Raw genomic sequence first — 25,390 nt, forward strand, 5'->3', positions numbered from 1 at the left:
CCCAGCAGAGAATGGAAGCAAAGGAGTGAATCTAACTTATAGGTGTATATAAATGCTCAGGGTTGTTGCTATGGACTTAACAGAGCTATTCTACAAAACAATCTAAAAATTTGCATTAAATTTTCCTTTTGAGAAGACCACATCATGAGCACAAGGATCAGAGCAGTAAATTTGGGAGAGATACAAGAAAATTACTGTTCCACTTGGAAGGGAGGATTTGTACCTCCTACAGTGGCATCAGAAGACATGAAGATTAGTAGAAAGTGAACCTGTGTACCACAGAGAACAATTCAGCCAAAGTCAATGGAAAGGCCAGATGTGTCATGTGGTGACATCTTGAGGTGTCAGAAATTACAGAGGAAATTAGGGAGAACTGATTTACTATCTACCAGTAGCTCACTTTTCTAGTTTCACCTGTACATCAGAACCAATAATTGTTTGATGGTGTAAATATTGCTTTGATGTTTAACTTCACAACATTTTAAGGATTATCTCAGGAGAAAAACATTCGAGATTCCTTTCAGTTGTGAAGGACCTCACTTTTTTTTCCCCAAATTTTCAAACAAAGGTCTGGCTTTGGCCAAATTGTTGGATTGTCCAGACACTTTCATCTAACTGTATCTGACTACACCTTTCCTACTTTTTAGTTGGCATTTTTGGAAATAATATCAAATACAGATGTAGCTATATCAAAGGGAAATTTTAAGTGTTCTTTGGGAGGAGGTTTCTGCCAGAGGGTCCAGAATGCAATTTCAACCAAGCTATCATCTCCACTGTTGCAAAGCACCTGAGATCTAATGTTTCTGCTGCCAATTATTTTAAAAATTATTGAAACCATATTGAAATTAACCTGCTATCCTGTTGCCAGTCTGGCCCCATAACAATGTCTTGACTTGGCTTATGTCCCAAGGTTTAATGAAATGTAGGCCATAACATTAACCAAACAATGAATATATTTTGATGTATAGCCCATATCAGCCCATAAGTTGGAGATCATGTGATAACATAATGATGCTGGTTATCATACTTTGTGAAATATCAGAATCAAACATTGATAAAAAAATGTGCTTTCTTGCCACATAAATTAATTCTTTCAATCAATCAAGTGAAAAAGAGTCAAATGATTTGTTGAAAAATTGCTTTCAAAAGATCTCTGGTTAAACAGCAGTAAATCCGAGGCTGTACAACCTTTACATCCATTACACTGGATAACAAAGATTTTGCTTCCTGAACACGTTTTTAATGAATCTTTTTTTATGGATTTTGGGCAGCTGATCTCGAAAATAACCTGAAAATTTTCCCTCTGCTGACTTCCACCTTCCTCAACACTTCCTCCACCTATCTTCATATCATCCACAAAATTTGGCCAAAAAGCCATGAATTCCTTCATCTGAATTATTTATAAACAGGGTGAAAAGTGGCAAACCCAACACTGAGCCTTGTGGAACACTACTAATAACCAGCAGCCAGCCAGAAAAGTCTCCTTTTATTCCCACACTTTTTCTTTCTACCAGTCGGCAATCTTCGATCCATGCTAGTATCTTTCTTATAATTCATGGGCTCCTATATTGATTAACAGGCCTTGTCAAAGTCCTTCTGAAAAACCATTGTCCTGCTCATTAATTCCTCAAGGAACTCCAAAAGATTTGTCAGACAAGATCACCCCTAAAGGAACCCATATTGACTTCAGCGTATTTTATCTTGTGCTTTTAAATAATCCAGAACCTCGTCCTTAATAATGGACTCTAAAATCTGAAATTAGAGTAACCGTCTTATAATTTCTTTGCTTTTCCTCTCTCCCTTTTTAAAGAGTAGAGGGACATTTTCAAATTTCCAGTCCTATGGAACCATTCTTATTTCTAATGATTCCTGAAAGATTACAATTTATGCATTCACAATCTCTTCAGCTACTTCTTTCAGATGCCTGGCATTGAGTTCCAAGTTCACATTCAAGTTTATTATCATCCGATTCTACAAGTACAACCTGGTGAAATAGCATTATACTGTTCTCGGTTCAAAACACGCAAACACAAAACCAGACATAACACACATACAGACAAGCGATACATCTGCAGTATACACAGATTAAAAATAAATAAATATAGTTTTATACTGTATATGCCAATGTAAAGGATGTCTAGTGTATAGGACGACCACCAGATTTTCCACCTAAAATGTAGGTTTTGAGCTATACCCTTTGTACAGGATGACCCCCCCAGATCTGGTACAAATCACTGGCCAGTGGAGTGATGCTGACTCAATAGTTCAATACCAAATGACCCTGTAAAAATTTGAATTTCATCTGCATATTTTAAAATAAACCATTATCCGCCCCTGTAATAGGCAGGTTAAAGCTTATACAGAGCCAACAGCAGTCAGACTGGGTAGGTGGACCACTCTGGGAGCACTGAGACTTTGTTGATCACCAACAGGTCGCATGCAGGTTTCCCCCACTGAATGGACAGTGACCCTCCATGTGAGCACAGGCTGATTTCATATATGGTCCCATATAATATCTTTGGAGTATTTTCACTTCTTCTTCAAAAAGACATAGGAGAAAATTGTAAGCTTCCTTTCTTTTCACTGTCACCACTAGTGTGGAAATTAGCCAGATTATCTGCGCGAGGTGTGACCGGGAAGTTTGTGTCAGAGGCAGTATAAGATATGGAGAGAGTGGGGAAGGTGACAGTGGTGTGAGTGTCTGGTGTCAAGGTTTGGATTTTACAACCAGCAAATTAGGTGACCCATGATTTTGAGGCAACGTTTTTATGTTTCAAGGATCATCCTATACACTGGCATATATGGTAAATAGTAGTCTCAGAGGAATGGTATGAGCAGTTCATTCAGTTATTCAGCAGCCTCACTGCCCATAGGAATCTATTCCTCAGCCTGGTGGTTCTAGCTCTGATATTTTTATATCTCTTTTCCTACAGGAGTAGCTGAAATATGCTGTGTGTAGGGTGCTCGGGGTCCTCAACACTATGATGCAGCCGACTAGGACACTCTTGATAGAACTCCTACGAAAGGTTGACATGATGTACTCAGTAGTAGGGAGGGTTTTGCCTGTGATGTCCTGGGCTGTGTCCACTACTTTTTGGAGGGCTTTACACTCAAGGGTATTGGTGTCCCCATACCAGTCTGTAATGCAATTGATCAGCATACATTCCACCAAACATCTGTAGAATTTTGCCAGGGATCCTGGTGTCATACCAAACATCTGCAAAACTCCTGAGGAAGTAGAGGTGCTGATGTGCTTTCTTTATGATGTCATTGGTGGGTTGGATCCAGGAAAGGGTCTTGATCCCTTGCCACATGCACCTCATGTCACCAATGTGCACAGTTGTCTATGGATCATGCTTTGCCTTCCAGATTACTCCACAGAGTTTATCTCTGGTTGATCTTTGTACAATCTTGTCTCTTGTCCTGAAAATAGCATCACGACCTCTGAAATGTGCCTGGACCTCTGCATCCAACTATAGATGGTGGTTAGCCCTGTGGTGAAGCATTTGATCTCAGTAACATCCTCAATGCACTTGCTGATAGATCGTCGTAGGTGGCCACCTCCCTGAAACAGCTCCAATCCATGGACTCAAACAGTTCTGTAGCACTGTTTCAGCCACATCCTGATCTTCCTGCTAACTGGCTTTGTTTTGCTGGCGGTCTGTATGCTGGATTTAGCAGGATGAATATGTGATCAGAGTATCCAAGGTGGGGGTAATGGGCAGCCTTGTACACACCAGGGGTATTGGTGCACTCCTGATCCAGGGTGTTCTCACATTTGATGGCAATGTTGACATGCTATTGAAACTATGATAAGACTGTTTTCAGGTTGGCATGGTTGAAGTCACCAGCTACAATCATGGCACTGTCAGGTGGGACATCTAGGCTTTCCAGGTGGCACCTTCATGGCTTTGCCTCATTAGCCAAAAGCAAAACATAAACTGTGGCAATCATCATGGCCGAGGATTCCCTAGGCAGGTAGAAGGGTCTGCGTTTTACCATCAGATAAACTTTCTCTGCTGAGCCGGAAGTCTTTACAACAGAGACATCTGTGCACACATTCTCACTGGTATAAATGGACAGTCACCCTCCTTCAATAGAACCTCTTTCCTAGTTCCTTCCTAGCTGCACCACAACAACTCAATCTTTCTCCCCCATCTTCAATTTCTTTGCTGGTCAGATGAGTTATCTCAAATCCGGACACCAGGCAGGCATCACAGTCTTTGGGACTCTCGATCTTCACTACAGAAAATAGTGTCTATTCCCCAGACTGTACAATCCCTTATTACCACTATTTTTCTCTTCATTTTCTCCTATTGAATGAATCTCTGAGGCTCCTCCAGCATTACATCTTGGATCCCCCAAGCTGCCATATCAGCAATCATGCCCTCTTGCCCCTGATTAAAGGCAGTTAGAGCCTTGATAATGTATTGACCTAAGAAAGGATGCTGACATTGAATCACTTATCCAACCAGGGAATTTAGAGGATTTTGGAGTAACAACATTGGAGACATCCCGCCAATGCTTTGAGGTGCCTAGATAGACCATTCCTCAGAAACCAGCAAGGATCTCTGCCGACGGGAGATCATGATCTGCAATGTGTTTTGAGATTGCAAACTTCAAACATCTAAAACTGTGCTGGCAGATTAAAAATATTGTCAATGTTAATCTTCAATTCAAGGTGTCTTGTGAGGGTTGGAAGGTGGCTTTTGCTTTGTAGAGACATCTCATAAACCTATTGGAGGAAGGGTTCTACAACAGGTGAACATTGGTGAAAGATCTCTGTCTATTCATGTGCTGTGTAAGCCCAATTCTCCTTTCTGCTTTGGTGAACATGGCGAAAATGATTTGGAGATTGGTCTCTGAATATGCATGTACAATCATTGTCTACATACTGGAGCTTGTTGACTAAGTTTGGAGTGGCCTTGGTTTTCGAGTGGAGGCATCATAGATTGAAAGGGTTCTCATTAGCTTGATTCCAGTGGAAAGCTTATTGGAGAAGAAATGCAGTGTTATAATGATAAAGATAGACAAAAGTGATAGAACAGTGAAGCAGCCTGGTCAATACTAGTCTGCGGTGAAACTGAATCCTCAATTTCTTAATCTTTCAAATATATATATATATATATATCTCCACCTTAAATATATTTAATGATCTTGCCTCAATCACCTTCAAGGATAGGGAATTTCATAGATTCACTGTCTTCTGAGAGAAGAAATTTCTATGCACCTCAGTTTAAAATTACTAATCTATTATTTTGTAGACACATCCCCTTGTTCAGGACTCTCCTACTTGTGGAAACATCTTAACATCTATCCAGTCAGCCGACTTAAGACTTTGTGCATCTGAATAAATTCACCCACCATTCTTCTGATCCTAAAGGAATACAGATGCAAACTGTCTGGACTCTTTTGATAGAACAACCCTTTCATCCCAGAACCTAGCCTGGTGAATCTCCTTTGAATAGCCTCTAATGCTGCTATATCCTTTTTTAGGTAAGAGGACCAACACTGTGAAGTATTCTGAGTGTACGCTCAGCATCACCCTGTACAACTGTAGAAATGCCTCCCTATTCTTAAACACCAACCCCTTTGCAATAAAAGCAAACGTACATGCTAATTTTTTGTGTTTCATGCATTAAAAAAACTAACTTCCTTTGAATTAACTAATTTTCAGTTGTTCTCCATTTTGATATTAGTCCTCCTTTTGATTCCTCTTACCGAAATGCATGAGCTCTCATTTCCCCACATTAAAATCCATTTTCCAGATATTCACTCAGTTACTCAACCAATGTCTTCATCGCTACATGTCCTTCCATGTATTTTCATATGATATGCCAACTTGGATATCTTAGCTGTAGATTCCTCCACCAGGTTAACCTAAAAATTAAATCTGAATAGAAGTTGAGTGAAATTTGGATACTGACATTTCTAATGCCTTCTATGCACATGGATTATTGCTTCAAACCCAATAATTTATGAAATCAACATTAAAGCTAAAATATTACTGTTGCATTGGTGTTGGTAACTATTTTTCATGATGATCTACTTTCACGTTTGCTTCTTTTATTGACCTTGCCTGCTATTTTTTTATATAGACAATAACAAAGCATAAGCATACAGTGCACAGATAGCCAAATGAAGCAGAAAATACTGAGGATAATTTTCTTTGTGAAAATAGATCTCAGGGTTTTAAACCCCACTGTAACGAGTGTATTTGGTGACGAGAGTTCAGTATTAAATGTAACTATCTTGTAGTATTAGTGGAATAAAGTAAAGCATCCTCCATCTTTCCATGTTTCCTCCGTCCACAGAGCATCGGAATATTTGATTGACATCTGACTGTACATGGCTTTTTTCTGTGAGAAAATAAAGTATGTTTCAGATCAGTGACATTGAAAATTTCACAGCAAATGGATTTTGCATATTGCTATACTGTTGATGTCATTGGGAGGAAAACATTCAGGTGGGACAAGAAGATCACACTATAATAGATTTTAATTTTCCTACAGATATTACCGTTCCAAGAAATTTACACAAATTATTCCATCCTTATTAAGCCAAAATTCAACAGTGGAGTACTGTTTCTTTTCAATTAAGCAAACAAGTTTTGAGGCTAACTGTAAAGGAACCAAAATACACTGCAAAAATTTCCACCCTTAAGAATAATCTTTGGTATGTTTTAGAAAACATTACTTAAGTTTTATTATAATATTTGATAACTCATGAATGTTTATAATGTTCTTTCAGTTTGGCATTTTTAGATCATTTAAAAGGCGAGTCACCAACCTTAACTGAGGTCACATTTTCTTAAGTCTTTTAAAGTATATGTATTTGTTTTTAAATAATTGTTACATATTTGAATGATTTTAGAAATATTTTTAATGCACTTGATTTGAGAGACATTTAAAATTCTTGAAGAGGACTTTGATAGGAGCAAGTTATCATCAGGTCACCAGGACAGCAGGGTTCAGAGACTGCATGATCTGCTCTGCTGTCATCTGGGTTTATTCTATTGAATGGCTCACCTGCAGTGGTTCAACTAGAACCACACAGCCACAGAAAGAATGTGTGGTTCTAGAAACCGCACATGGACGCAGTGACTGGAGTCTGCATGATCTGACCCAATGTTACATCCACACCTGGGCTTTACAGCACCAGTTTATTTCAAGCGGACATGATGGATCAAAGTAATAGGCTATTCAGCCCATCATGACAACAAATTCCACAGATTCACTACCCTCTGGCTAAAGAAATGTCTCCCCATCTCTGTGCCAGAAATAGACCCACACAAAGATAAAGACTGTACAACAGGCTTTAATCCACAAAGACTTCCACAAAGCCAGGCTGGCTGTGGCTGCACCAACTCGGGAGGCCGGTGCAGGCTTATATCCTGGAGGGTGATTGACACCCGACCGGGTGGGGTTTGATCCATTCAGGCCGACTGATTGACAGCCGGCCAGGTGTTGTCCTGTCCCCTTACACTCCTGCAGGTACAGAGGTTGCCCCCACAGTAGGCCAGTAGTGTACCACCACGCTCTGTTCTAACTGGATGCCCTTAGACATCCACTATCAAGACATGTGCCTGGTATTAGTTACATTACAATATTACATTGTAACAGAACTAAGGCAGGAGCATGGCATGGCCATAGAGTTTTCCAAAGAAGAATCATTATAAGAGAAGCTTGTCTGATGTTGTCAACTCTTTTTCAATAAAACAGGTGCAAGATTATTCAAAATTGACTTTAGTCTACCATAAGGTAGAGAGTCGCCATCAGCAGAAATTGCTGGGAGCCTCTTACAGTCAGAGAAAGAGAAGCAAAAGAGAGTCCCCCAGAGTCACTGAGTGTCCATAGATATGCCACCAGCGCTCCCGCTGCCTCTGCAGCCACACAGACTCCAGTCCAAACCATTGGCAATCTGAGCTACAGATCTGAACTGCTGACCTGATCAGGAAGTCCTCAGCACCCTCTCGCATCCCGGTTCCGATACCTGGTACTCCTTCAGCCAGTCTTGAGCCAGTCTCCAGCAGTCCTCAGCCTGCTGTGAGACCTTTGACTGCAGTCACCAGCAGCCCACAGCGTGCTCCTTGCCTTGAGATGCCAACAACCCACTTTCTGTGAGTTCTTCAGCCACAAAGCCCTTCAATGCTCTGCTGCCATGGTCATCATCCCGTGAGTCATCTTCTCTACTTCTCATTCTCAAACAGTGGAGTGGTCTCTCCATTTTCTGGTGCCCTGCACTAGTCCTCTTCTTCTTCAAAGTCTGCAACTTTTAATATCCCTGTCGACGTTATTAATGAAAAGTGAGATTTTTGCACTGACATTGAAGAACAAATAACTGAGCACAAAATTGATTTTTTTTAAATTCAAGGAATTCAAAAGAACACGTTAACAATTCTGGTCTCTCTTTGCATTGATTTTCAGACAGTTGTTAAAAACACTTTTTTTCTCGTTCATAGATTCATATAATCGTAGAAGGGGGCCAGGCCAATTCATTATTTCCTTATTAGCTCTGTCAGGAGACATCCTGTCAATCTCACACTCTTAGTCTTTCTTAATGGCTTTAAACATATCTCATTTTCAAGCACTTAAATCAGGGTAAATCAATATATTCCAGGTCTGAACAAAATTTCTCATCTCTATCCTGCTTTTTGTTTTGGAAATATCCTTGCATCTGTTGAGGACACAAGCGACTACAGATGCTGGAATCTGGAACAAAGACAACAACACTGCTGGAAGAACTCAGTAGGTCAAGCAGATTCTGTTCAGGCAAAAGGGTGGTCAACGTTTCTGGTCCCGATGCAGGGACAACCTAAAACATGGACCATTCGTTTGCCTGTACAGATGCTAATTAACCCATTGAGTTCTTTCAGCAGTTTGTTTCAGCTCTACCTTATATCTTGTCAACTGACCCTCATGCTCATGGAAAAACAATTCTCCCAGTTGAAACACTTCAATATAAATTTATTGCAGAATACTTTTTTTCAATTTCAGGGTTTCAGATTAATTTGGAAATTCCTGTTATGAATCACCCTTGCACTTCTTGCAGAGTTTTCATGTAAGCAGCACACAGGATGATACCTTTCCCCATGCTTTGTTACTTTTGGAACTCACTGGAGAACTTAGGTCTATGTTTTCCTGTGAGTGATATAATTGGAGAGAACCTCCCAAGAGTCATCATGTTTTAGTAATAAAGAGCTCGACTTGGTTCCTGAAAGGTAGATTCCTCGTTTAATCTTACATATCATATTTTATCCCGATTGAGCAATTGAACATCAACTCCTAGCTCCCCATATACAGTACATCATTTGATACTATTCTTTTAAATCAATGCCTCAACTGGATTACCTATGCCCATCTAATTTTTCCAGTTCAGACATAATTCCTCTTGGATTATTACTGTACCTCATGACTAGCTAGATCCCATTATATTTATCCTTTATGATAACTCATTCTTCATTGCATTAACCATGGGCTAAATATATTGTGTGATTACTCATCTTGCTGTTTCACTTTGCTCCTCAAATGTTAACAAAATAATTAATTAATTTTGTGACATTGCTTCTTCATCATGTAATATTGTACCCATCTGGTAAATCAACAGGAAGAAATGGTGATTCTCATCAACATTTTTCCCTCCTTATTTTTCTATCCTGTTCATTGTATTACTGACTGTCATGGAAACTGGAAATAATGTATTTAGAGAATGGAAAGAGTGCAGCAATGTGATCAAGCGTTTCTTCTCACTTTAAGCAATTTAAAGGGAGAATTTAGTGCCTCCCTCAATAACTTGTCTAAATGACAATTTTTCATGGATGTAGCTGTAGATCAGCCAGCTGCCATGTGGTGGCGCAGTGTGTTCATGTACCATCATTTTTCAGCCTTTCACTTTGGTATTGACCCACTTAATTTAAAATCAAAATTTTATTGATCGCTAAATAATCATTATTTAAAGAGATTGTTTTATAATGTAATTGGGATTTCCTTTTGTTTGAAATTTAAGCCAATATAGGTGATATAATTGCTGTCACAATGGTTACCGTTGGATCCTGTGTGTGACTGGTTTTTGATTTTGAAAAAAAATGTTTTACTTCTACGTTCTGCTATGATTGGAGAAGTTGTTTTTGCCAAACCACAATTTGAACAGCAATAAAATTACTCAGCAATTTATGGAAAAGTAAATCTTTATCATATCAGCAAATTATTTTGCTGCACATTTAAAATTACATTGTCATTAAAATGAACTTGCTTATTTCACAGGGCTCAATCTGTTTGTGAACTCTAGAAATTAAAGCTTCACTTTCTCAAACAATTGGATAGGGAATAAGTCAGGTGAAACTTGCTTAATAAATGTCTAAGGACAATCCAATACACTGGGATGCAGTCAATCAAGCCTCTTGCAATTTTTAGCTGAAATCCAATTCATCCCATTTCCTTGCTCTTTCTCCATAATGGATCATTATGGTCCAGCAGACAGCAACGCCACTTCTCGTACATGTCTGAGTTCACGACCGACATCTGACACAGGGCCGGCAAGGACAACGTAGTGGCGGATATGCTCTCCTGACCAGCCATCAACACTCGCGCGCCTGGCCTGGATTACGAGCAACTAGCTCAGGCACAGAGGAACGATGCGGAGATGCAGGCCTTGCAGACCGCCATCTCAGGCCTCAAACTCAAAGATATCCAGGTGCCCAGCAGCCTGGACACATTGCTCTCCGACATCTCAACAGGCACGCCGTGCCCGGTGGTCCCGCCGCACTGGAAGGTGAAGGTCTTCAGTCTGATTCACGACCTCACTCACCCAGCGGTAAAGACAACAGTGCAGATGGTCGCGGAGCGGTTTGTGGGGCACGGGCTGAAGAAGGAGGTGGCGGAACTGTAGCAGGTGCCAGACCTCCAAGGTCCAGTGACACACGCGAGCCCCCATCAAGAACTTCAACCCGGTGGTTCGCAGATTCCAACACATCCACGTTGATGTCGTCGGGCCCCTGCCGATATCCAAGGAGGCTTGTTACCTCCTCACGGTGGTGGATCGGGCCACAAGCTGGCTGGAGGCCATCCTGATTAAGGAAGCCTCCACAGAGACGTGCGTCAGGACTCTGGTAAGCCAATGGATCGCCCATTTCAGAGTCCCGGCACACATCACCAATGACAGAGGGACGCAGTTCACATCTGCCCTGTTGACTCAGATGGCGAAGCACCTGGGGGGTCAAGCTCCACCACACCACAGCATACCACCCGCAGTGCAACGGGTCGGTGGAGAGGTTCCACAGGCACCTGAAGGCATTGCTTATGGCCAGGCTCTCTGGACCAGACTCAGCAGACGAACTACCGTGGGTCCTCCTCGGGATTAGGACGGGATTAGGTTTCAGCAGCAGAGATGGTCTATGGATCACCGCTTTCCCTGCTGGGTGAGTTTTTCGGCCCAGACCCTGACACCACGGCCACCGACAAAAACCTGGTGGTGGACCTACGCAGGCGACTGGCCTCCCTAGCCCCCCCACCCCTGGTACGCCACGGCACCTGGCCGTTTCATCTCTCCAAAGTGCTCGACTAGGCCTAGTTCATTTTCGCGTGGAGGGGACCGTACGATGCCATACAAAGTCTTGCACTGGTCCGGTGGAACCTTCACCCTGGATGTTGGGGGGAGAGAGGAACCGCACATCCTCATGGCGAACCAGCCCGCTTGTATCGCCACGTGGCGGCGAAGCCATGGGGAAATGGCGTCGTCAGAGGTTTCTCTCTGACTCCAACATCCCTTCCAGCGCACACCCTGGGCAGCGATTATGATGTCACAATGCACCAGGTGACTGAGCCCCTTAAAGGGGCGTGCTGAATATGAATAAAAACAGTCGTTAACGACCCTCAACGTGGTGGTTGTGTTTCTTCCATGCTCCACAGCCACAGCTCATCAATTGTTTTGGTAGGAATGTTAGCCTCATATCTTGATGTCAGTGAGAGTCTAGAAAGCAATATTACAATATTGCTACATGGCATGCTGCCTTCCTTATGCCAGAAATAAAAATATCACGGAGCAGCTGCTCAACATTCTAGATGGGATGACTAAATAACCGGAGATCATGGCCCATGTTAATACTAGTGACGTAGGCAGTATAAACGGTTAAAAAGAAATTAAGAAGCAGGACCTCAAAGGCAGCATTCTACAGGCCACTCAATACACCAGTAAGCAAAAAAAAAGTTGGAGGAATGCAGAGACAAACAAGTGTCTGAAAAAATGGTTTCAAAGTTATGTGAGCAATTCTGTTGCTGGTTGGTATAACAACCCAACATACTGAATAGAATGCACCTCAACAAAACTGAGATCAATATAGATAGGCTGGTGCTGTGTGGGGAGGTTGGGTACCAAAACAAAAAGAGAATACAGGTTTGCAGTGATGACACCAGAATAAGAAATATAGATGTTTTAGATAGGACTAGACTATGACAGATTTCAAAAAGATCTAAGCTTAGTTAGCTAGTGAGTGTATGTAAACATAAGAAGCTTATTTAACAAGGGTAAGTTTGCCATGTAGAATTATTATCTCATTACTGAGATGAGAAACTTGCTTTTAAAATATATTCAAATTATTGTTGGATTAAAATTGTTTAATAAAAATAGAGTGGGGAAAAAGTGAAAGTATTGACTAAAGAGTATATTGTAGTACCAGAGAGAGAGAGAGAGAGAGAGAGAGAGAGAGAGAGAGATGATGTCCGAGTACAAACTAACTGTTCATATTAATAAACAGTGAGGTTGCAATTACTGAGATTCTACAGACATCCAATCAATGTAAAAGCAGGGCTACTCTGCAGGCAAATTTCAGAGATGTGCAAATATAAATGGAATAGTGATAATCAGGGACCAACCATCAATCTGGAATGTCTGTAAGGGGCAATGAGGAGTGACAGTTTCTGAAATGCGTTCAGAGAGATTTACTTATCTGACCCATGATTAAGGTGCCTCTGGAGGACTTGATTTCAGAAACTGTGCCAGGCTAAGGAAAGGAAATAACTAGTAAAAAAAATTTAAGGAGATATGGGAATGTTAATGGAATGGGCAGAAAGGAGGCAGATAAAACACCAAATATTATATTATAGTAGGAAGAGGAGAAGAGGAGAAGAAGCAATATAAACAAGAGAGAAAAATTCTTAAATAAGTACATGAACATGAAGAGCTATTGGGTACATGTGCATAATTCATTGAAAATACCACAAAATGAAAATGAAAAAAGGGTGCAAAAATAAAATCCTGGACTTTGTAACTGAGGTCTCCAGTTTGAAGATATCGTGATGAATCTTAATAATCTTTTGATTTTGTCGCAGTGAGAATATTATATTTAGAAATGGATTCTGGACTTTAGGAAGGATCTGAAGACTTTGGATGGAATGTAGCAGAAATTTATCAGAATTATTCAAAAATTAGTGACATCAGTTTTATTGATAGACTAAAGTCTTCTGCTGGTTTTCCTTGAGGCAGAGGAATTTGCAGGCATATTGGGTGGTAGAACAGGTTGAACCTCTTTAATCCGGCAAAGTTGGGACCAGTCCATTGCCAGACCACAGAAAATGCCGAAAAATAGAAAATGCACTGAAAATGGGTGTCAAATGAGCCTCGATCAGACCCATTTTAGCTTAAAGGATCAAATGTAACATAGATCAAATCTTGGTTAGTGTAGTAGTTAGTTCAATGCCTTTACAGTGCCAGCAATCAGGACTGGGGTTTGAATCCCACGCCTTCTGTAAGGAGTTTTTACTAACGGTGGCAGATTCAAAACATGGGAGTTGCTGGACATGGAGCACTGGGTAATAGAAGTTCAACCTGTATTTAAAAGCATGAAGCATAATGACTAAACCGATGGAAAGAAACCATTTCCATTGGTGAAAGGGGTCAAAAACTAAGAGTTGAAGAATGAAGGTGATTGGCAAACAACCAAAAGTGACATGAAGTAAAATTTGTTTACACAGTGAATGGTTAAGTTCTAGAATACACTGCTGGGGGTGATAATGGAGGCAAATTTAAAGATAGCATTTAAAAGGGGAGATGGTTTCATCTCTGAATGGAAAGGAATTGCAGGTTTATTAGCTAACAGAAGGAAGGGGTCTTCTTAGACTCCTCTTTCATCCAACTGGCACTAACTTGACAAGTCAAATGGATGTCATCATATTGCCATCGCACACAGGATGGAATTCCACTAGATCGATAGCAGATTGCTGACTTCTGCCAGAAGCTTTATTGTTTTGCTTTGCCACAATAAGGATATTACCAACCTGCTGTATTTAAATTGTGTTACAAAGCAAGAAAATCCATTAATTTTCTTTGCATTTGGTTGAAGTGCTGCCAACCAAAGCTATTATATGATGTATGCAAGTGACCATGTTGGGGCCATTGGGGTGGACCAGAAGGAAGGTCTTAGGGTGTTGCCTAATGGGATGCAGTGACCAAGAGATGTTTTTGGAGTTTTATAACAAAACAATTCTCTCTGCCTTTTCTTATTTTTATAAGGTTCCACCTATTCTGGTGGTGTTGTGGCAGTGACAATTCTACAGATCTGCATTTCTGATCGAAATAGCACCAATGCTGCCTGTGATCTAATATGAATGAAAGTTATTCTGATTTAACACAGTCAGAACATTGGGCAAAGCTGTGCCTTCACCCAATTGAGGCAGATAAATTACACTGGAGGGAAGCATTTTTGCTCAAATTAAATGTGGAAGTGTTTGTAAACCTGAAGCAGCCAATATCAAATTGAAGACTAAAGTATAATTATATGGTCAGATAAGTGTACAATGTTATTAATTTGTATTCTATTCCCCAACAGCAAGAATTTGAGTTGAAGCTTTTCCATATCCGTGGGGAACATGCTGAAGCAATATCTAAGCTTGAAGAAACCATTGCACAATTGAAAAATATCTTGGAAAATAAAACAAGAGAAGGAAAATCTGAAACAAGAGATGTTTCTGTTTCCACTGTGGATGAACTTCTGCCAAAGACATTTCGCAATGTTTGTATTCAGACTGACAGAGAAACATTCATACAAGTAAACCAAGATGATAGTAAAACACACAAAAACAACCTGTGTTTCCCAGGAAAGCTGAATCTTGCGACCTTGAGCTTAAATGGTCGATCACCATACTGCCTACAGACAACATGTGAGGAAGCTTCATTGTCCTCAAAAACCACCGTTTCACAGATCTCAGAATCTCAGCCTTCTCATTCTCCTTCTTCATCCCTCCCATTTTCAGACCAGTCTCAGTGCTTGTCAACATATCTCCCAGGCTCCGGACTACCACCCTCACCTCCACTCCAAACCTCTGCACCACCACCTCCACCTCTGCTCCCAGGCTCTGGACCACCACCCCCACCTCCGCTACCAGGCTCTGGGCCACCACCCCCACCTCCACTCCCAGGCTCTGGACCACCACCTCCACCTCCTCTCCCAGGCTCTGGACCACCACCCCCACCTCCGCTCCCAGACTCTGGACCACCACCCCCACCTCCGCTACCAGGCTCTGGACCACCACCTCCACCTCCTCTCCCAGGCTCTGGACCACCACCCCCACCTCCACTCCCAGGCTCTGGACCACCACCTCCACCATTCCTGTTTGGAAATCCAACTTCCATGAATTTCAGCTCGACTAAATATGAAAGTGCAAGGAAGCCTCTAATTGAACCACGACTTCCAATGAAACCTTTATACTGGACAAGGATTCAGCTAAATGATTCCAGGTACTGAAAATAAAGGCCACTTTTGTTGACATTTAAACATATTTTATTCATTTATTTTGACTATTTTTCACCATTTCAAACTTCATTTGAATTATATTAAGGAAAGGCAAAGCGGTAAATTGTCATATTCATCAGTGGGTGGTAATTGGTAGATCCTGACCTTTTTACTAAGTAGAAACAAAATCTGATTGGTTGTATGAAAGGTGGGGGTCCAGTTACTAGTCATTTGATGAAAAATAAATAGCAGTTATCACATAAGCCAAGGTTAGAAACATTTGTTAAATTTTTTCATTTTAAGATGACAAGGCAACGATAATGAATTTTTGTTTGTTGATTCTGTCTTTAATGTCTGAGATTTAGTACTTGTTGTCTTGTTCAAGTTCACCTCCTGTTGAATCTATAAATTTTATTAAACCCTGTCGAACTCAAAATGCCCAGTATATCAACTGTAATTAAATGTTTTGAGAGGCTCTGGGTATTCAGCACAGATTCCCTCATCACATCATATTCCTTCAGCTGGTTAAGTACAATTTCTTATTTGCTTTGGCAGCAACTATATTTTGAAATTAGAAAGGTTAGGCATGCACCAATGTGAATTCAGGCTGTGGGTTACTCCTGTCAGTCTTTCATCTCTGAAGCCCGATGTCTTTCTGGTATCAAACACTGTCAAATTTTCAAATTTCTTTGGGCTTTTTCCTAATTATCGTTTATTATGATTTTCATTCGGTGCCAGGTGGATGCCCTTTTATGAATTTAAATTGGGGATCTTTCAACTGCATTTAGATTGAACAAATCAAATTGACAAAGATAACCTCATAGACAACTCTGCAGAATATATTTGGGGCAGTTTCTTTGAACAACATGTTATAGCGTCAAGCAGGGAAAAAGCAACTTCAGTGAAAATCTGCAGATATTGGGAATCTAAAATAAATACAGAAAATGCTGATCATACTCGGAAGTTCGGGCTGTATTTGTCAGAAAAGAAACAGAATGACTGTGTGGCATTGAAGACCTTCCATCAGAACTGGGAAGGAGATTTTTAAAAAAAGCTTGTTAAACTACAGGGAGGATGAGGGATATGGTAAAACAGCAGTGACCATTGGAATAAGCTGTGAACAAGATTACCGGGTCAATGAGCTTATCCTATAAAATATATCATTTGGTCTTCAATTACATGTGAAATCAATAACTAATGGTATTAATAAATAATTTTCAATATCACTTGGGCACATTCTGCACTATTTTTAATTATTGACACAATTTAAAAAAAAATCTCAAGTAATGCTGAGTATTAATTCACATAATCTCTCCCATAGTATAACAGTACTGATTTAAAACTAGTAAAGAGCTATTTCTGAGCGGATTGAAGATTATTAGATGTTGAGCCATAAAATGAGATGGATAGATTTTTGTACAATGTGGGAATTAAGGTCAAGGGAATTGGGAAGAAAATAGATGTTGAAATTAAAGATCTGATCAGGCATAATCTTATTGAAGAACAATCCAAGCTCAAGTGGGAGGATGGCCAAATCCCAATCCTATTTCTTGTGTTCCTATTATCACACTTGGTGTTTCCAAACAGAAGACCATGCTTGATTGAAAGTTGAAAGCATATCACTGTCACAACTTGAATATCCAGTATATTCCCATTACCTAGGTGACTGGCCAGGCAATATCCTGGTGAACCTCTTCTGTATGATATGCAAATGCGACTATCAACATTTTCTACAGCTGCCATATGGTTTTCTGAATTTTATACTCAATTTTCTGATGGATGAAGGCAAGAATGCTATTTTCCTTTTTTAACTGGTTTCCACCTCAGAAACCAGTTTTCTCTCTCTCTCTCTCTCTCTCTCTCTCTCTCTCTCTCTGCTTGCAAAACCACATGACCTTCTTAGAACAGCAAACTGCATCCAGACAGATTGTGGCACCAGACCCAAACTTCTGAGACCATTCATCTGTTGCTTTCAAAACAGTAATCCATTTACATCTGCTTTTGAAATTCTTTAGCAAACCAGTCTCCTTGTTTTATTGTCTTTGCAAAGGCTCGCAGTGTCTGCATGACTCACTTTCAGCAAAGCTCTTGCGTTTTAAATGAGATTTGTTTTGAGAAGTGTTTGTGGTTGTTTGTGACCTTTACTACCTGCAAAATCTATCTCCTTCAAAAACATATAAAATTATTATATAATCCATCACACAACGCATGATGCATAGCAGGTAAAGCTGAGAAATTCAGGGTGCAGATTGACTCATATAGCCATAACAGAAATATGACTGAGGGAAGGGCTGGACTGGCAGCTCGTTGTTCCATTATACAGAGAGAGGGACACAATAGAGGGACAGGAAAGAGATGAGGGGTTGCCACATATTAACTGGCACTCCTATAGTAAATATAAAGAGCTAAGCTAGGGTAAAATTTGTTGTGTCCATGACAGCTTCCTTAATCAATACATGGAGAGCCTTGCTAGAAGTGGGTGGTCCTCTTCTTATGGAATGAGGTAGGGCAAGTGACTGAAGTGACAGTGGGGGAGCATTTAGATCCAATGAGCATAACTCCATGAGTTCTAAAATAATTATGGAGATAGATTAGACTGGTCTTCAAGTTAGTCCTTAATTGGAGCAAGGCTGATTTCAGAGGAATTGGACAGAAACTTGGAGAAGTGAATTGGGAGAGGATGTTTGCAAATAAAGGCATTCATCAAATGCAGAATGTTTTTAAATATGAGTCAGCAAGAGTTTAGACATTGCATGTTCCTAGTTAGGATGAGGAGTAAAGCTGGTAAGTTTAAGGTAATCTGGTTGATGTGGATATTGAGGTTCTGGTCAAGCAAAAGGAGGCTTTGGTCAGATTTATGAAGTCTGGATGAAGCAGATCCCTTGATGAGTACAGGAAGTTACAAGTATGCTTAAGAGGGAAATCAGGAGGGCAAGAGAGAACATGAGATGGCAGGCAGAATAAAGGACAATCCTAAGAGGTTCTACAGCTATATTAAGAAGAAAAGGATTGCTAGGGAGACACTCCTGAAGAAGGGCTCAGGCCCAAAATATCGACTGCCTTTTACTTTTTATTAATGCAGTGTTACCTCCTAAGTATCTCCAGAACTTTTGCGTACTGATGGAGCAAGCAAATTGGTCCCATTAAAGATCAACAAGGCAGTGTTATTGTGGAGCCTCAGAAAATATGTGGACTTTTGAATGAATACCTATCACTCTTTACTGAGGAGGAGATTGTGAATGGTCTGCATCTGGAATGAGCTGTCAGAGGAAACTGTAGAAACAGGCATAATAATAACACTGAAAAAGGCATTTGGTCAGATTTATGGATAAGAGGGGCTTAGAGAGATATGGACCAAGTGCAGGCAAATAGGATTAGCCATATTGATCAGCATGGACTAGTTGGGCTCAAGGGCCTGTTCTATGCTGTATGACTTGGACATTTTCAGAATATAATCATTTAATTTAAACATCAGAAAGTGCAATATGTAATAAAAGAGAATATGTGAACTTTATCCTGTATCAATTCCAAACGACTTGTTTTAAACTAGCCTAATAAATGCCAAATAAGTGAGTGATAAAGTATTTCAATATATGAGATTTTTTAAAGTTGTGCAGTAACATTTTTAACAAGTATACTTGTCATTTATTTATTGAAATTCCCCTGATCACACAATACTAAATATTGGGTAATGCAAAGAAATAGTCCAAGGGCCAAGTTATAGAAAGAATTGTGAAAAATAGATACCCTCCTTGAATATTACAAATTTAACATTTGATTCACCTAAATTAGATAACTCGTTTATTTGGAGTATATTTGCAAGAAACTTTTCAGATGCTTGTTACACTAGGCAATGTTTTAAAAAAAACTTCAAAAAAATACTCTTGTATAACAAAAAAACTATGAATGTTGTAAATCTGAAATAAAAATGCTAAATACTAAAAATATTCAATGATTTTTTTAAAGCAAGTACTGATTGGCCACAAAATAAAGCATTTATTGTATTATAGTTTTTTTATACAAATAGGGTGGATTTACTTTAAAAATACAATGTTTACATTGCAACAAATGCAGTATTTTTGAGTAAAACCTCCAGGTTTAATCAACAAGTTTAAGTGGTCAAATAGAATAATCCACTCCTTACCCAACTCTTAAGTAGAGAAAGTGCAGTTGATTTTATTTTATTTCTTCAAAAAGGGGTGAAAAAAATATCTGATTAACAATGGGATTAAAAATTAGGTTGCAAAGGATGAAATATTCCAGAGTTGCTGTGGCTGGACTAAAGATACCCTTGTTGCCATTCTATGGAACATAGCAGGAAATAATTAGTTCAGGCAGGTGTTTTGTCTTACAAATATTTTTTTCTGATAACGTTGGTGATTATGATGTTACAAATCCTGATTTACATTTGGAATTGAATATATGGATGGAGATTGATGTCAGATTTTGATATATGTTGATATCAGGAGGATGTAAGCTTGATGTTGCAGAAAGAATGTCCTTCATTCCAAGTTTTCTCTATTCCTTTAATCTATCGTCTCTGCCTGTACCGCAATCTCTCATTCACTGTCACAATTTTGAACTGAAAACAATTTCATCACTGCCTGACAAATAATTTCTCTTGATTTAATTTATGCATTTGTCCTAACTGTACTTTATCCAACGAGGAAGATTATCATTGCAGATCAGAGTCAAGTCATGCTTCTGAAATCTGTGTAACAAACAGAGTGTTTATGGATATTTCTGTGTTGAGTTTGATAACTGAATAGAAGTAGATTCTTCAAAAGAATCTCCAAAATACTCTCAATTATAATTTTTCTTCCCCTTCCATACTCCATTGTGATTCTCTTTCTTTTCCAAGGGGTTTCAGAGTAGATGTTGGCTTATTCTGGGAAGCTGCACATCCATCTTCCAGTATGTTGATAATGTCATTACGATAGGAATGAGAAAAGCTTCAGAATGCAGTTACAATGAGCAACCACATATATATATATATAGGAAATGTGTTGGAGGGGGAAGAGCTGCTATTAAAGCTGGGAGGTCCTCAAATCACAAGTTGAACAGTGCTGATTATCCTTTAAATTCATTCAGATGATGTAGGCATCACTAGCAATTTCCAACCTGCAATATACCTTGAGATTGTGGCATGACTGCCCGCAAAGCATAATTAACACGGTACCACTTTAAAGCCAATAAAAGTCCTTGGGAAATCAAGAGTGGAGATGGGATCAGCTGGAGAAGTGTGGACATTGAATCTAGAACTGTATTGCACAGGAACCTACCCTTTGGTCCACCATGTCTGCATTACGATGCCAATCTAACCAATTCCCCTCGGCCTGCATATGGTCTGTATCCTCATTTCCTTGCCTGTCATGTGTCTGTTGAAGTGCCTCTTAAATTTTTTTGCATTGAGTGTTAATTAGATATTTGCCTCAACAAAAAAAGGATTGCCTTTTTGGGGGAAGTGTGCTACATTCAAATGCCTTTAACAATATGGTAGATGGTGCAAACCTGACTCGTATGCTTTTCTATGCATGTTTTTACATTTTGAATTCAATTAATTACCCAAAAATGGGTGACTTGTCAATGATTTCTTTACTCTTGCAGATTTCAAATTGCCTTGTTTTTAGTTGGCCTGCTATCTTAAGTTGATAAGTTCAGCCTCACATCTTTCTGAATGAAACTAACTGTGTTTGCATGAAGATTGTTTATGGCTGAAGTATTTATTTTAGTTTATGTTTTCAATTACTATCTTTACAAAATATTCATGTTAAAACAATGCAACTACAGTTTGTCCTCAACTTCCAACCTACGGAAGTTACTTCCACCCACACATACGACCAAATTTTTAAAAAAATCTTTATTAAAACTACTGTACAAGTAGATATTTTGTATTAAAATTAATGTATACTGTGGTCTCCACTCCTGGTGGCAGCCTGTTCCCTGTTCCCCACGGCAGGTCGAGGTCCCTCTTCCCTCCCAGGAGCCCACGGTCTCCTTTCCCAGTGGCAGCCCGAAGTCCCCATTACTCCTAGCAGCCTGAGGTTCCCTTTCCCAACAACAGTCCAAGGTCCCCATTCCCCCGGCAGCCTGCGGTCCCCTTTCCCAATGGCAGCCTGCGGTCCCCTTTCCCAATAGCAGCCTGAGGTCCCCATTCCCAGTGGCGGCCTGTGGTTCCCGTTGTCCCCGGCGGCCCAAGGTCCCCTTTTCCCGCAACAGTCCGAGGTTCCATTCCCTGATTTACGGCCAACCCCAAATTACAGCCAAACCTTTGGACCCCATTACAGTCTAAGTAGGGGACTACCTAACTGTATATTATAGGTTAGATAATATAACTCAAGTGTTTAATAAATATTTACTTTATTGTTATAGAGATGCTGAAGCATCAACAATTTGGGAATCATTGGAAGAACCATGTATCAAAGATGCTGAAAAATTTGAAGAACTCTTCTCTAAAGCAGCATTAAAGGAAAAAAAGAAGCCTCTATCAGACACCTACCAAAAGACAAATAAAGCAAAAAAGGTTAGTATTTCATTCCTGAATCAGAATTTATTATTGTATTACAGATGCAAATATTAGAGCTATAAATTACATTTAATAAATAAATGCATTTGTGCAAAAAGAAGAGAAAATGAGGAAGTGTCTGTGGGTTATTATAGATTCAGAAATCTGATAGCGGGGGGTGAAGAAGCTATTTCTGTGCCTTTGGGTGTTTGTCTTCAAGCTCCTATACCTCCTTCCTGATGGTAGCAATGTGAAGAGGACATGGCCTGGGTGGTAAGGGTTCTTGAGAATAGAGGTTGCTTTCATAAGACACCATCATTTGTAGATGTCTTGTGAAGACTGATGCCCATGATGGCGTTGGCTGAGTTCATAACTCTGAGTCTTTTTCTGCACTCTGCATTGGGACCTCCACACCAGTCAGTGATGCATCCAGTCAGAATGCTCTCCATGGTAGAAATTTGCAAGAGTCTTTGGTAACATACCAAATCTCAAACTCCTTATGAAGTATAGCCACTGGCAAGCCTTCATCATGATTTCATCAACATGGAGGTCCCAAGGCAGATCTTCAGAGATGTTGAAATCCAAGAATTTGAAGTTCTTAACCCTTTCAGTCACCAACCCCTCAATGAGGACAGTTTGTGTTCTCCTGATTTTTCCCCCCTGAACTCCACAATCATGCATAGAAGAGGAGTTGAGGCCAGCTTCGATTAGCCATGATTACATTGAATAATGGGGCTGACATGAGGCTTCTACTCATGCTCCTATTTTTGTGTTCTTGTGAGGTAATCATTCAGAACAACTTTACATGAAAATCTTAAATCTGCTCGCATCTTTCTTATTGCTCTGTCAAGCAATTACAATCTGTGGCCTCAAGAAAGAGCTGGTCTGTTAAATTAATTATTAAAAAGAAATTCTGCAATTAGCTGGGAGAAAACTAACAGCATGTTAGTCTGTGCTGGTGACAATCTTACGTCCTCTCCTGGCAACCTGGATAGGCTGAATATTTTTTTCTGAAGTGAACATAAGAGAATTAAGTACATCTAATAGTTCCTAAAATAAGTAACAGATATAGATATAGATAACAAATATAGATAACAGAGAAACAGATGTTTTTGCTTCTGTTTGATTAGATTTTAAAAATGGATAATTCAAGAAAGAACATTCACTTCAATTTCCATCATCTGAAAAAAGAAGTCGATCTGATGAACCTTTATAGACATGAAATGTTAACTCTGACTCTCTTTCCACAGATACTACCTGACATGCTGGGTATTTCCAGCATTTTCTGTTCTTACTTAAAATTTTCACCATCTACAAATTTTGGCTTTTTAGGAAACTACTTTTCTTGGTTGATCTGTTGACAGATAATCATCTTGTATCCATCCAGAAATTACCTGGAAGGTCTGTTGCAATTGAGTAATGTCCCAGAAAAAAAAATGTAATAAAATTTTAAAACAATCTATAATTACAAAATAATAGCATTTGCACTTTTAATAATATAGTGATGTTGGAGTATGAAGAGCAACTTTATAAATCCAAAGCTCCATTTCATATTGAACAAATGAAACCAATCCATTGCATGTGGTTTTAAACTGGATCAAGTGAATCTTTTTGTCTCATCTTGAATTGTGATAATATGACCGAATAAATTTATTTTTAATCATATTAGGTAGTTGTGGGTGAAAACTGCATAGAAGTGGCAGAGCAGGAAAAAGTAAAGTAGATGGGAATTTTAAGCTTGTGGCCTATAGTTGATCCTGATTTAAAAGAAAGAGTCATCCCTTTTGTTTAAATATTAGGAACTGACATCTGAATCTCTAATTAACATAATGACCAATGGAGGAGACACATCTTGGATGGCATGGCACCCATCTGTAGTGGTGTAAAGTAAAAAGGACAGGCCAGAAGCCTGTTAAATTATTTATCTGGTATTATCTAACCTTGGTTTTTATTATTTCTGGTATCTTCATTAAAATCTACAATAGAATAAATTCCTGTTTCGCGGAATTTTTCAGCTAACAAATAGATTTGAAATACTTTGATTCTATTTTGAACACCTGCTTTACTAAGATCCAGGTGTGGAAATCCCGGTGAAAATGCTCCTGGCTACGGTTATTGTGAAAGAAAAGAAGTGACATAGTATTAAATAAATTGGCACATGCCATTAGTTAAATTGTTGTTTCTATGGAACATAGCTCCAATTTGTCTTTCTCACTTATTATATAGACACTACTTCAACCTACTACTACAAAACAAGATGATTTTTACTCTCCATAATTATACCATTTTCATCACTGAATTAATGTGTTTGCACAATACATGTCCACCCTTTCTTTACTCACTCTAATGTCCATCAAGTAAAAGCAATTAAATGCACAATCTGTTTCCTTAGTCAAATCTGAAGTATATACTTTCACTATATTCTTTCTTGAACAAAAGCTGTGGCACTGTAAATCTAAAATGTAAGCAAAGAATGTTGAAAATATTCAGCAGGTTAGGCAACATCTCTGTAATGGAATCAATGTTTAAAGCTGCTGACGTCATTAGATCTTTCATAACATCAGTCTGCCCTTTGTTATCAACTTAGTTTTATGGTTTCTAAGCGATAATTTCATGAAACCATAAGCTCCTCATACTTTACATAATCTAATTTGTGAGACTTGGATGGCTCCCAAGGCACTTTGCTCCAAGCAGTCAAATACCTTGTGTTTGCTATTATATAGCCTGGTACAGCTCCCTCATTCTCCTTTTGAGGTAGTCTAATGGGAACCTTCTGCATGAGGTTGTTCTCCTTCCTTGGCGTAGGTTCTACTTCCTGCTCTTGTGCATCCACTTGCCTTTACTACAGGAATTTAGCAAGGGGCAGCTGAGCATCACTGGTAGGTGTAAGCAGTGACAGTGGTGAGAAAGTAAAGATAATGGCTGTTGGTTTTGCTAAGACACTGAGCTTCTTCTGACAAGATAGCCACAGGCTGGGCATTTCCCATGAAGGAAATAAACAGTAAGTCATCTGCCCAGACTTAACTTTTCAGCATGTAAGGTTTTAAATTTATCCTGCAAGGAGATGTAGCAAAGGCTAGAAATAGAAAATTCTGTAAATATGTGACCAGAACAGTGAGGATCAGAATGTACAAGAGTTTTGATGAGGATTGGGTTACAAA

The 25,390-nt window shown here is 39.5% G+C and overlaps 1 protein-coding gene across 10 annotated transcripts in view; it reads left to right on the plus strand.

Annotated features, from left to right (window-relative positions):
* Nucleotides 1–25,390, plus strand: part of LOC138753515 (formin-like) — a 395,939-nt gene that overhangs the window by 145,273 nt on the left and 225,276 nt on the right. For all 10 annotated transcript variants that reach the window (XM_069916622.1, XM_069916621.1, XM_069916624.1 and 7 more), the window contains 2 exons: nucleotides 14,822–15,729; nucleotides 22,097–22,247. In XM_069916622.1, the coding sequence (XP_069772723.1) occupies nucleotides 14,822–15,729; nucleotides 22,097–22,247 (1,059 nt within the window). The remainder of the gene's footprint in view (nucleotides 1–14,821; nucleotides 15,730–22,096; nucleotides 22,248–25,390) is intronic.

Source organism: Narcine bancroftii, chromosome 2, assembly GCF_036971445.1.
Source record: "Narcine bancroftii isolate sNarBan1 chromosome 2, sNarBan1.hap1, whole genome shotgun sequence".
Lineage (NCBI taxonomy): Eukaryota > Metazoa > Chordata > Chondrichthyes > Torpediniformes > Narcinidae > Narcine > Narcine bancroftii.